Below are 14,213 nucleotides of genomic sequence, written 5' to 3' on the forward strand. Positions count from 1 at the left end.
TCCTTGATGATGTTGGTTTATTTCGGAGTACACAGCATAGCATAGCATAGGCTCCTCAGCCTTTCGGCCTCGGATCGACTGACTAAATGACATAGAGAATCAACTAGCTTAAGTACAGGTTTACACAATACACATTGGACCAGACTACCATTTGGCCATTCCTAGAAGGTAAATCAGGATCACTGTGGCCCTTTGATCCACTGTTTTAGCATTTGGTTGCCCTAGGTGTGAATCAGGATCTCAGGAACTGAACTCAAACAAAAGGCACAGTAAAAACAACCCCTGTCCCCAGGTGGTCCTTGAATATCAAAGACAGACCCCAATTAAGCCAGCCAGCTAGTCTGACCAACTAAACAGATCACCATATGCTATGAGCACAGTAGCACACATTATGGATAGAATTATGATTTCCAGATTCCACATAACCCCCCTTATGACATATATGTCATATAAAAAAATATGGAACCATAATTCTTACCAGTTACCAGTTTCCACCCCCCTTGATCCTCAGCTTAACAATACATTTAAGACACCAGAATAACAGATTTCCCCAACATGGTTTTCAAACACAGACATTCAAGATTACAAAACTCGACATAAATGATTTCATTTACAGTAAGTACAAATACAATTTCGTATCAGTGGATAATTCATAAATGGTTTCCATTACAGTAAGTTAAATACAATTTCGTATCAGTGGACGATTCTCTTTGTGTTATTTCAAACTCTTATGGCTAAAAATGTTACAGAACAATGAACATGAAAACTGCCGTCACCTCGTCAACATTTTAAGCCCTAGAGAACCACAGAGTCAAATTAAACCCTCTTTAACACTGTCGGCACTACACGACTACCAATTAATTACCCTGTAATTGAATCACTATCCTGACTTTTAACACTGTCGGCACTCAACGGCTGCCAATTGCACTATCCTGACAAGTATCTTAAACAATGGATAATGGAAAATGATTAGTAAGTTACAATTAGCTGACGTTTAAACAAGACATTGCCGCTTTCAGGAAATTTAGGACGTGCCATAACATATCTATACGTTTATAATGCTTTAAATAAAACTCTGCTCCACTAAGGTATATAGAACATACACACCAAATCACATGAAACTCTCTCTTTGGAGTTTCACAGGACCAAAATCAAAATAAGTCTCCAGACCTATCCTGACCATAAACAAATACATTAACAGGCCAGAGTTTAAGCAATATTTAACTAATTAATACTCTCTTCACGTCTCTAGGAAAACCCCTATTTGATTCACAATTAGGCTACTTATGAACCAACTTACCTAATTATACGACAAAACATACCAACTTGAGGCCTATTTTTTCATGTTGAAACAAACATGACGCACAATTTTGTAATCAGAAAGAAGGAATGTCCGTCTCCCTCATATGAACAAAGGAAAATCTTCTGTATTCTGCATTCCGTTACCTCAAAGTTCGCTTCAGCCACGGATCAAGTTGAGAAAATGTTCACCGCTGTTTTCGCTGAAAGCTCTCGAAGCAAACTCTCATCATCTCATCATCTCTCCCCCCCTCCCAGCTCTGAAACAACAGAGATGGGAAAACGAAGAGAAAAGCAACATCTTCATCACAGACCCCGTAGGCCCGTGAAGGCCCTCAGCTTGCGTCGTCAGTCGGCCATCGAAAGTGGAAACCGCCGCCGCGCCAAGCGTCGAGTGGCCGCCTCTCCCCGTCGGGATGAGCGATCCCCTCTCCCCCCTGGAACGCTGGTGTCCCCGTGCCGTGCTCCACTGCATCGCTCCTCCGCTCGCCGTCCCCCGCGTAGAGTTGACGATCGAAGGCCCCCGTGTGGCTGTCCGCTCCTCGTCGACCGCTCCTCTGTCCACTGGCCAGTTGGAAAGAGACGCACGTCGTCGCTGCGCAAACACTCCTCATCGCGGTGGCCCGTCGTCACCCTCGTCCTTGTTCCGCTGGAACACGTCGTCGTCGTCTTCCACAAAAACCCGCTGATTAGACTGAATAAAAAAGCCGCCGATTCTTCTCCTAACTGGTGTAAACACCATGAAGGTCGGGATCGCGCACCATCTGTCGTATCTTATGACACGAGACCATACAAACTTAACCAAAACACTGGGAGAGCATTGAGATAATTGTGAGACACAGACAGAGTGAAGTTCCTTGATGATGTTGGTTTATTTCGGAGTACACAGCATAGCATAGCATAGGCTCCTCAGCCTTTCGGCCTCGGATCGACTGACTAAATGACATAGAGAATCAACTAGCTTAAGTACAGGTTTACACAATACACATTGGACCAGACTACCATTTGGCCATTCCTAGAAGGTAAATCAGGATCACTGTGGCCCTTTGATCCACTGTTTTAGCATTTGGTTGCCCTAGGTGTGAATCAGGATCTCAGGAACTGAACTCAAACAAAAGGCACAGTAAAAACAACCCCTGTCCCCAGGTGGTCCTTGAATATCAAAGACAGACCCCAATTAAGCCAGCCAGCTAGTCTGACCAACTAAACAGATCACCATATGCTATGAGCACAGTAGCACACATTATGGATAGAATTATGATTTCCAGATTCCACAAAGGCTTAAAACTATGCTGCCTGGAACCAAACCATGCTGGACCACTTGAGCATGGCACGGCATGGCACGCTGCGGCACAGCACGCTGCGGTTTAGCGCGCTGCGGTAGAAAAAGAAGGCTTTAAACCGGTGGTTCTCAAAGTGGCGTCCAGGGACCCTCCAGGCTCTTTGAGGGGGTTCCAAATGGACCCGTACAGGTAGCTGTAGCTCAGAGAGTGTACACAACTACACATGCAGTACAGGTTCCATTTGTACACTCTCAGAGTTATGGAGGCAGCGCCGTGTGGCCTCATTTGGAAAATAGAAAATGGTCCTTTATATACGTAGCACCTTTAACCAAGGCTCTTTACAATGATTGTGCATTGAATTCACCATTCAACGATGGCGGAGGAAACCATGCAAGGCACCTACCTGCTCATCGGGAGCGATTAGGGGTTGCTCAAGGACACTTGGACACTCTGGGGGAGGCCGGGATGGAACTGGGAACCTTTGGTCCTCTCCTGCCCCCCCATTTGGCCTTAAAAGGGTTGTGGAAAGAAGGTTTAAACCATGCTGGAACTAGACTGGAATGTAGAGCTAACCAAACCGTACTAGAACTAATCCATGCTAATTACCATCTGACGTACACCTGGATGTGTGGCCTAACATGACCCCTGACCTTTACCCCACCCTGTTGCCAATGGTCCCGACAAACAGGATGAATTATGCATGTGCTTTATGAATTATGCAGACAGAGTCTAGCAGGGAAGTGTAAACAGGAGAGATGGAGCATAATGCTGAGGAAACACACATGCGTATGCACGCACGCACGCGCGCACAATTAATTAAACTGAGAGTGTACAAATATAACATGCGTAATGGTCCATTTGGGTCCATTTGTAGCTACACTTTCAGAGTTACAGGTGGATAAATGAAATGAAATTAGACAACTTTACCGCATGTTTGGCCTGGTGCCCTAGCATCACTGCTAATGGCCTTTTAATGGAGCAAATCCTTGGTCATTTTCAACATTTACTGGTATCAATGTTCTGCTTCATTTCCTGTAACATGAGGTCAATCAATGATTAGTTTTTTTTCTTCTGCTAAGCAGATGCTTTCATTGGAGCAAACCTGCACGACATGCAAAAAACACGGGTGGAGTATTTGGTTCGTGTTTTACTGTAGTTCTCTTGTCATAGATACGTATGTATCATAAATTGTATATGTATCGTTGAGTAAGTGGATATTGTCGCTCTGAGGCGGAAACCTTGCACACACACACAGTGGCGTGCACAGACATTTAGAGGGGCAGGTGCTCAAGTTAAAAAAAGGGCACCTTGTGCAGCGCGTGGAACCGGCCGATTGCCTTAATCTATTTTGGGCGGGAACCCCTTTTGGTGTTAGCATTATGTTATGCTTTAGCTATTGAAAAATAGCAGATCTACAAGCTCATAGCGCGCCACCGAGTGGCGCGCTATGAACTTGTAGGTCTTTTTTTTTTTTTTTTCAAAAGGGCACATTGCCAAAAGGGCAGGGGGTGCTCTAGCACCCCCTAGTGTCTATCTGTGCACGCCACTGACACACACACCATTCCACTTGCCTCGCCATGCTTCCCTGCAGCAGCTCAGACAGAGCGCAGTACTTATGCTGCGGCACACCACATTGCTTTCAAGGACGGAGTAATTGGTATCAAGGCAAAAACACACAGAACCATAATTCAAATTCATGTAAGTAGCCAAGGACGGACCGGCCGTGCGTTCCCCTCACGCGCAGGACATGCAGAAGGACATACGGCACAGTACAGTGCAGTGCAGTACAGTACAGTGGTACAGAAAGTAAAAGCTTCTAATGCAAGAATATGCAGGGACATACAGTATATGCACTGCAGTGCATGTTTAGCGCAGCCGTTGTAAATCACTGCCGTGGCTTTTCAAAGGCTCTGGGCCTGCAGTTCGTTCCACCTCTACGTCGTGCGCCAGGGTGATCCTGCCAGGAAGGGCGTTCCGCGAGGCATTCACCCGAGACGAACAAACACCCACGTGGAATAGTGCCACGCAATGCATTTCTCAACACAACGCACTGTACGCTAAGGTCTACACCACAGGACACAGCGGCATTAACTCTGAACGTCGTTTTTTAATAGACTTCCGTCAGACTGACTGGAACAACTTTCCAGCCTGTTTCATTTACTGTACATCAATTACTAATTTATTATTTTCAAGAATTCTTTGCTTGTTGCTTTAACTAACCCATTCAGGCCTGACGTCGAAAAAAAAAAAAAAAAGTTTTCTAAATCATGACAATTTTCTGAAAGATTTGAGGCACATTTTAACGATTTTTTCAAAAATAGCAGACCTACAAGTTTGTAGATCTGCTATTTTTCAATAGCTAAATTATAACATAATTTGTATGTAACACCAAAAGGGGTTCCCGCTCAAAATGGGTACTTTTATTTTTGCATTTTATTTTATTTCTTTTTCTTATGGTGTTTTATTGTAGATGATATTGGCAACAGAGGCAGTGTGGTTTGAGATGGCGGGAGAGCACCTATTTGTTTATTATGTGTATATACCCCCTATGTACTGTATGTCTGTACAGTATGCCCTTGTTGATGCATGTCTGCTGGAATGTTCTGTTTATGGTTATTGTTTGTGTACCGTGCTCGAGGAATATGATGCATCTCAGAGGCCTTATCCTTTAACTGGATATTCTAAAGGAAATATAATACAATCCTGAGTGTTCATGTTACAATGGAACCTCCATTTGGTTCCATTTGGACAATCTGGGAGTTAAACAAACACCCAGGATTTTGCAGCGTACCTCTTGTATAACAATCCACTGTACTGTATATTATGTATGAACATTATACTAGGCCATTGCCCTTCAGGCCGCGGCCTTCTGCGGGCCATGCAAGCCAGGACTTAATGCATGTCCACAATGGAAAGCCATAGCCATAGAGCTTTATTGTGTTTTCTTTTAACCTCTGTGATATTGTATATGTGTTATACTGTATGTCATGGAAGTGCTGATAATGTACTCTCTCCTTTTTTTTTATCACCAAATGCATTCAATGAATCAATCAAGTGGGGGAATACAAACCCCACCCCCGTGCAATACTGCTGTTATCTGTTATCTTACTCGTATAGTCAGTGTTTTGCTGCTCGCCGCCACTTTCATTCGCCGCGGCTTCCTTCACCCGTGGCCACAGATCTCGTACTTTATGTTCCGTTTTATTGCACACCCTGCCACTTATATCATATGTGACGCGATCGAAGCTCGGCCAGTCGGTTTAAGCCAGGGAAGCCAGCAGCCACTTCTCACCAACAATGAACAGAGATTTGGTGCTTCCTCCTGCGGACAGACATACAGTTGGGTGCCACCGATATTGTCCCTTATCATTTGACCCATTTAGGCCTGACCTCAAAATTTTAAAAAAATCCTTCTAAATCCTCCAGTTTTCTGAAATAAATATTTTCACGATTTTTCTAAAATAGCAGACCTACAAGCTCGTAGCGCGCCACTCGGTGGCGCGCTATGAGCTTGTAGATCTGCTATTTTTCAATAGCTAAATTATAACATAATGTTTAAAACACCAAAAGGGGTTCCCGCCCAAAATGGGTTAACTGTCCTTTTGCGCAGATCACGCAAACCTCAGCAAAAAGAAAAGGACAATATCGATGGCCTCCAACTGTATGTGGTCTTTCGGTTCTCGGAAAACTGTTGGTTCTTTTTAATTTCCACAGCACTGTATACCCCTGGATTAGCCTACTATGGTATGGCCATACTATATATCACTGTATACCCCTGGATTAGCCTACTATGGCATGGCCATACTATATATCACTGTATACCCCTGGATTAGCCTACTATGGCATGGCCATACTATATATCACTGTATACCCCTGGATTAGCCTACTATGGCATGGCCATACTATATATCACTGTATACCCCTGGATTAGCCTACTATGGCATGGCCAGACTATATATCACTGCGTAGATCATGTTAGTCTGGAACTTCGTTGTGGAAGATTTATTTCCAAGGCGTGGTTACAAACAGATTCCAACGTCACAGCAAAAAAAAGTCTCACTTTGAATAGTGGTCACCCACAACTCTGGGGTGATGAGTGCCAGACCCAATCTGCCCTGCAGGGCATTTATTTTTTCCTGTGGCAGATTCGTCTGGTTTCCAGGGCCAGGCTAATCCTGGATCACATGGGACACGTACATGCCATTGATGCCAAGTTTGACGTCAAACAGGCGGACGGCGCGCGAGTTATGCCCGAGACACATACAGACATACAGACTTTTTTTTGGGTGTGTGTGTGTGTGTGTGTGTGCGTTGTGTGTTGTGCGTTGTGCGTGTGTGCGTGCGTGTTATGGCCACGCATGCAGCTCCAGAACCAGGAGTCGGTGCGGACGCTACTGCAGCGCACGGAGACGGAGCTGAGCGTGCGCGTGAGCGACGCCCTGCGGAAGCAGGAGGACCCACTGCAGAGACAGCGCCTCCTGGTGGAGGAGGAGAGACTCAAGTACCTGAACGAAGAGGAGCTGCTCATCCAACAGCTACAGTATGTGGAAACATCATGTCTTCTAAATCAGTGCTTTTCATTCAACCCTTTTCATTTCAAGGCCCATTATTTATTCCGCATTTGAACCACACAGGCCACCATTTGACGAGATTAAGCCTCTCAGACCCAAAACTAAAGAATATTTTGTTTGTATGTCGTTGCATAAGATTCCTTTTTTATTACATTTTTATTCCACATATTTGCAGTGACACATTGCATACATGTTATACGTATATAACGTATGTACAGTATGTACATGGTGCATACATACATATAATTACCAGTAGGTGCATTTCATGGTAGTCAGTGCTTGTTTGTGGATTTTTCTCATTTTTTAAAACCCACCAGTTCCCCCCTGCTCCCAAGTACTCCCAAGTTATTCCTCCAAGTCGAGGGAATAACAATTTATGAATAACAATGCCACAACAGTGACACTTGGTTTTGAAAACCAACCAAATGCTATTTCCGTGCTCAGACACAGCCAGCCAGCCAGCCAGGCAGGCAGCCAGGCACACACAAAGCTACTTAATGAAGTGATTGCACCACTTAAAAGAAGAAAAGATTGGAGAGAAAGAAGAGGGAAAGAGAGAGAGACAGGGGGAAGACAGCATGTTGACTCATCCTCAGGTGGCATATGCTCCTTGTGAATTGTGACAATGATAGAACAAAGTCTGCACCCTCGGGTGAGTTATACACTTATCTAATCCAATGAGATAGCTTGAAGTGAATCAAAGTGAGAGACGAGAGGCTGCCAGTGTTTATAAAAGTTTTCAACAGAGCCGCGGACAGCAAAGTAGAAAATTATTTTCTAGTTTCAGAAATGACATTAGGTCCCCTAACCAGGATGTGTTTGAGGGAGGTTGATGCTTTTTCCATAGATGTAGAATACGGCGGCGAGCAATTAAAGAAGCAAATTAAACTATTTTGTTTGTCTATTATTCAGTCTGGTTCCCTCTTCAGGGACACCGAAAATAGCCTTAAAATGAAAGCGTTTCATTTTACGCTCTCAAGAGTTAAAGATCTATAAGGGTCCATTTGGTGGACACGTACATGCCAACGTACATGCCAAGTTTGACGTCAAACAGGCGGATGGAACGCGAGTTATGCCCGAGACACAGAAAACATTTTTTTTAATTTTTTTTTGACAGATGAATTAAATACATACATTTCTTCTTGATTTATCGATTTATCACAAAAGTAGTCGAAAGACTAATAGCTGTGAAAACAATGGCTAGTCTCAGCCCCAGAGGAAACATACGCTCATGTTTAGCTGAACTCACTCACTGGCAGACGGAGTGACATGCTTCATTTATACTCTGTTATATGCACCTCTGTCACACGCCGAAAATACCACATCTACTGTACAAGCTCACAATGCACCACGGTGCGATGCGTTGTGAGCTTGTAGATCGGCTATCTTCGGGGCACGCAACACCGACGTGTGCCTAAGTATAAATCACGCGATAGGCTCTTAACAGTCATTGTAATTATCCCTGGGAACGAGCAGGATGCTCATTAAGATCCTAGGACTGATTTGGTCCAAAAATTAACGAAGTGACTGCAAAAGCACAGAGATACTCTGAGATTTAATCATTAGATAATTTGTGCAGGTTTTCTAAAAATGAAAATGCTACTGGTTGTTTTGCTGCATGGCCATGCCCTGTGTGTGAGTGGCATTTTTATTGTGTGATAATTGATCTACTTTGCTTAATCACCTCTGTGAATCAATGTCTGTTAATTGCCATCGCGAGGAGCAAGTTTGTTTATTTTCATTATTTATTATAATTCTTTGATTCACCACATTAATTGAGGTCACGATTGAGGACAGAATTATGGTCTTGCTTAGCTGTGTGTGTGTGTGTGTGTGTGTGTGTGTGTGTGTGTGTGTGTGTGTGTGTGTGTGTGTGTGTGTGTGTGTGTGTGTGTGTGTGTGTGTGTGTGTGTGTGCGCTCGCTCGCTCGCTCGCTCGCTCGCGTGTGCGTGCGTGCGTGTGGCTGCGTGTGTGTTGGGCACATCATGTATTATGTCCAAACATTTTTCCAAAATCCCCTCACTGGAGAGATTTGTCACACACACACACACACACACACACACACACACACACACACACACACACACACACACACACACACACACGCGCGCGCGCGAACAGTGCAGCAGCTGTCTAAATGCAATGTCACTAAATATTTTGTATTTGACTCACTGCAGCTTTGAATTAAAGAACCCATCGCCCATTTCCAACCGAAATCCCTTTGTTCTGGTGTGAGGAGATTACCGTAATAATATTATTTGTGGTAAAAACAAAAATATATATAGCAGATCTACAAGCTCACAATGCATCGGAATCGTGACACATCGTGAATGTGAAACAAAAAACACAACAGATAACCCTCTGACACTCTGATATCGTGCCGTTCTGAGGGAAATATTCACGCCTGAACACAGCTCTGAACACACGACTCCCTTCAATCCCTGGTGATCATCCATCCATCTGTCTGTTCCGTCTCAGTGACCTGGAGAAGTCCGTGGAGGAGATTCAGAAGGAGTCTTCTGTCAGCCACAAGCTGGCGTCTGTGCAGGAGCTGGAAGAGAAGGCCACGGTGCTGAGGAAGCTGGGAGAGACACTTACGGAGCTCAAAAGTGAGTCACCAGCTTATACAACATGCACACACACACACGCTCCTTTCTGCATGTTTCTGCGCACGCACGCACGATAGCTTTTGGCAGAGTTACTTGTAATAACTCACGAGGGACTGATTATCTGTCAGTCAATTCGTTGTCTGCCAAACATTTTCAAAGTCTTACACAGTCCCACGCTGTCTCAAAACTGTGAAAATCTCTCCACACTTCAGAATATGCCCAGTTTAATCCAATTACCATAGTTCAAAATATACTTTGAAATGTCATGTTATATGAACACTGTTATTTTCTCCTCCTCCACCTTCCCAGATCAGTTCCCTGGCCTGCAGAGTAAGATGCGGGTGGTGCTCAGGGTGGAGGTGGAGATGTTATATGAACACTGTTATTTTCTCCTCCTTCCACCTTCCCAGATCAGTTCCCTGGCCTGCAGAGTAAGATGCGGGTGGTGCTCAGGGTGGAGGTGGAAGCGGTGAAGTTCCTGAAAGAGGAACCCCACAGGCTGGACGCTCTGTTGAAACGCTGCAAGAGCATCACCGACACCCTGGCCACGATGCGCAAGTATGTACTGTACCGCATATCACCCTGTGACCGCATATCACCCTATGTACTGTACCGCATATCACCCTATGTACCGTACCGCATATCACTGACACCCTGGCCACGATGCGCAAGTATGTACTGTACCGCATATCACCCTATGCACTGTACCGCATATCACCCTATGTACTGTACCGCATATCACCCTATGCACTGTACCGCATATCACCCTATGTACTGTACCGCATATCACCCTATGTACTGTACCGCATATCACCCACTCTGTGACCGGCTGAGTATGTACTGTACCGCATATCACCCACTCTGTGACCGGCTGAGTATGTACTGTACCGCATATCACCCACTCTGTGACCGGCTGAGTATGTACTGTACCGCATATCACCCACTCTGTGACCCGACCGGCTGAGGCCAGCAGCCACTGCCCCTTCTGTCAAAGTGTCTCCACAGCAAAAATGTGTGTCTGAAAGTGGAAACATTTATACATATTTATTTATATTAACACTCTAAACGTGTTCCTTTTTACTCATTAACCCATTCAGGCCTGACGTCAAAATTTAAAAAAAAATGTCTTCTAAATCATGACAATTTTCGGAAAGATTTGAGGCACATTTTAACGATTTTTCAAAAATAGCAGATCTACAAGTTCATAGCGCGCCACTCGGTGGCGCGCTATGAGCTTGTAGATCTGATATTTTTCAATAGCTAAACTATAACATAATGTATGTAACCACCAACAGGGGTTCCCGCTCAAAATGGGTTAAACAAAGTCGACATAGCAGTAACGATGACTCAAATCTCAATCTGTCGTTGTCAGACAAGCCAACGAGGGCGTTTGGAAGAAGCAGGAGGATTTCTCCGGTCCCTTAATGGCCAATAAGCACGGCGAGGACCTTCGGAAAGGTTCGGACTTCGACATGCCCACCAGCCCCCCGCTCAGCATCCATGACCTGGGGGGCGTGAGCGGCAACCTGTCCAACTGGAGCCCCCATCACGCCACCATGGGCGGCCACGGGAACCCCTCTCCTCTCCACGGCATGTCACATCACCCTCCTGTTCCCCACAAAGGCAAGGCTCTGGAGGAGCTGGAGCGCCGCGCTGCCTCGGAAAAGTCGGTGGAAGTGCGACTGGTAGGAAAAGCCATCTCTGTCTGTCTATCGTCATCTATTTTTTTCCCGCTTTGTCTGTACGCTAGTGACGGACTGCCGTACACTGTGAGTCCTTATTAAGGACCGCAGAATATAAAGTGCCTCAGAGACCAAAACGGGAAGAATGTCTCTTTTTTCGACTTAGAAGTGTAACCCAGAACATTCCATAATTTGAACACCCAATTATTTTACATTCTCTAATTGTGTGGACTTAATGAATTAATTAAGTAGCCTAATCTAGGTGTTTAACAATAATTTGACTCTTGCGAACATAAAATTAAACCAAATGGACCTGTTTCATTTTTGTATATGCCTTATATGTATATTGGTGAGAATATATTTTTGCCGGAGAAAAAATACCGTTTTGCATTTCTCAGTTCCAAATTACAAATGTGAGGTCTCTCTATAGATGAGTGTGATAATGTAGTAGTAGTAGTAGAAGTAGTAGTAGTAGTAGTAGTAGTAGAAGTAGTAGTAGTAGTAGTAGTAGTAGTAGTAGAAGTAGTAGTAGTAGTAGTAGTAGTAGTAGTAGTAGTAGTAGTAGTAGTAGTAGTAGAAGTAGTAGTAGAAGTAGTAGTAGTAGTAGTAGTAGTAGTAGTAGTAGTTAGTAGTAGTAGTAGTAGTAGTAGTAGTAGTAGTTAGTAGTAGTAGTAGTAGTAGTAGTTAGTAGTAGTAGTAGTAGTAGTAGTTAGTAGTAGTAGTAGTAGTAGTAGTTAGTAGTAGTAGTAGTAGTAGTAGTAGTAGTAGTAGTAGTTAGTAGTAGTAGTAGTAGTAGTTAGTAGTAGTAGTAGTAGTTAGAAGTAGTAGTAGAAGTAGAAGTAGAAGTAGTAGTAGTAGTAGAAGTAGAAGTAGAAGTAGTAGTAGTAGTAGTAGTAGTGATAATGAATATGGAGATTAGTTTCTTTGCCAACTGCGTTCAGCTTTTGACACGTTTTTGACATGCTTCCTCAGCAGTGTGGCATTTCTTCATCTTATAAGGTTATTGGCAGGGACCCAAGATTGTGGAAGACAAAGCCTGAATACATATTTCACTGGTGTTTTCAGTCCAGAGTGTGCCTCTTGTGTGTGCCAGAGCAGACTGTACTGAGTCAATCCATAGCTGTCAAGAAAACAAAAATATAATATAATACAATTTACATCCAACACAGTTATTTACATTGTAAATAACTGTGTTGGATGTCAATTTTACATCCTTTGTCCTCAAGGTTTTCAACAATGGATGTTAAAATCACCAACAAATTGCTACATAGTCGAAGTCAATACAGATTATAGACCGCATTTCATCAAAGTGATAAGAAAATGTGGCATAGATATTTAGGAATGTGACTCAAGAGGAGGAATTCTACCGAAGATTCACACATTCAAAAGAGGCAACACATTTCCATGAGATACAGTAAAAGGAATAGGCAGCGCCATCCATCCCCTTTTGAGTGCATTCCAGATTCACTCATAAAGCTGAAGTTGGGAGTGGTTGATGAATCGATTGTTACCTTGTCTTGCTCTAATGAAGTTTAAATTAAAATCATAATATCAAGTTTGTACTTGAATGATTGATCAAAGTGTTTTTCCTGACCTGAAAGATGAATAGGTACACTGTACTGCACTGTACTGTATTGTTTTGTATTGTTTCACCACTTAAAGGACCACTTCACCACTTTTCAACTTCTCTTCCTATAATTGGTCCTAACTAATGTTCATGATAAAATACCACAATTTTTTCCTACTCAGTCTGTGTCTCATAGGAAGGCTGTGGGCAGTTCAGAAACCCGTCCACCAGTGACATCATCGATGGTGAATCCAAGCTAATAGAAACGGCAGGCTTTCTTTTCCTGAAAAGTTGCAATGCAAAAGTTGAAGCCATCGTTCTCACGATAATACAAATCTAAATATATTTTAAAACAAATCTTGTTTAAAAATGATGATGTCACTGGTGGACGGGTGTCCGAACTGCCCAAAGCCCTCCTATGAGACACAGAGAGTAGGGGAAAAATGGTGGTGTTTTATCATGAACATTAGTGAGGACCAATTATATGAAGAGATGTTGAAAAGTGGTGAAGTGGTCCTTTAAACCCTAATTAGTTGCCTGGAGTCCCCCCAGGGCTCAGTACTGCAGTAGATCCTCTATTTCTTTCCTCCATACCATATCTCTTCACCGATCATCTACAACAGTGGTTCCCAAACTGTGGTGCGTGCACTCCTTGTGGTGCGTGAGCGCCTTCTAGGGGGTGCGCAACATGAAAAGTCTAATGGTGGTGCTATGGTTTTATTTGAAATATATTAACATATTATGCCAATATATGGCAAGTAATGCCGAATATAGCCTATGCTGCATATATTATGCCATATTCAGGTTCATATATGTGACCGGGTCTGGCAAATAGGCCCTCATCTCGACCAGAGTCATTTTTCAGTTTCTTACAGATTAATAAAGTACAGAATGTAAGCTTTCATATGATGTATCATTCAATGAAATTGGAAAATTGAAGGAGATATGACCATTTTAAAATGATTGTGCCGTTTTACCCAAAGCTGAGAAAATCCCCTTTGAATGTTCACAACATTTCAACACCTAGAGCTGGCTAGCCTACTTTGACTTATAAATGTAGACATTTAATTTGCCCAAATCAATAATCTGTTGGAATGAAAACCTTCTTCAACATTCAAGCTGTGTTAATATGAAAAAAAAAGAAAATCACAAAAAAAAAAAATCAAGTTTATTTTAGATTTTCTGCCTTTTCATTTTGCTAG

General features: G+C 43.3%; 1 protein-coding gene across 1 annotated transcript in view; it reads left to right on the plus strand.

The window, feature by feature from the left end:
* The window catches only part of srcin1a (SRC kinase signaling inhibitor 1a), a 211,044-nt gene that overhangs the window by 177,932 nt on the left and 18,899 nt on the right, over positions 1 to 14,213 (plus strand). The window contains exons 13-16 of the mRNA XM_079519333.1: positions 6,947 to 7,122; positions 9,632 to 9,762; positions 10,173 to 10,320; positions 11,135 to 11,447. Coding sequence (XP_079375459.1) covers positions 6,947 to 7,122; positions 9,632 to 9,762; positions 10,173 to 10,320; positions 11,135 to 11,447 — 768 coding nt within the window. The remainder of the gene's footprint in view (positions 1 to 6,946; positions 7,123 to 9,631; positions 9,763 to 10,172; positions 10,321 to 11,134; positions 11,448 to 14,213) is intronic.

This window comes from Electrona antarctica, assembly GCF_951216825.1.
Source record: "Electrona antarctica genome assembly, chromosome: 14".
Classification (NCBI taxonomy): Eukaryota; Metazoa; Chordata; class Actinopteri; order Myctophiformes; family Myctophidae; genus Electrona; species Electrona antarctica.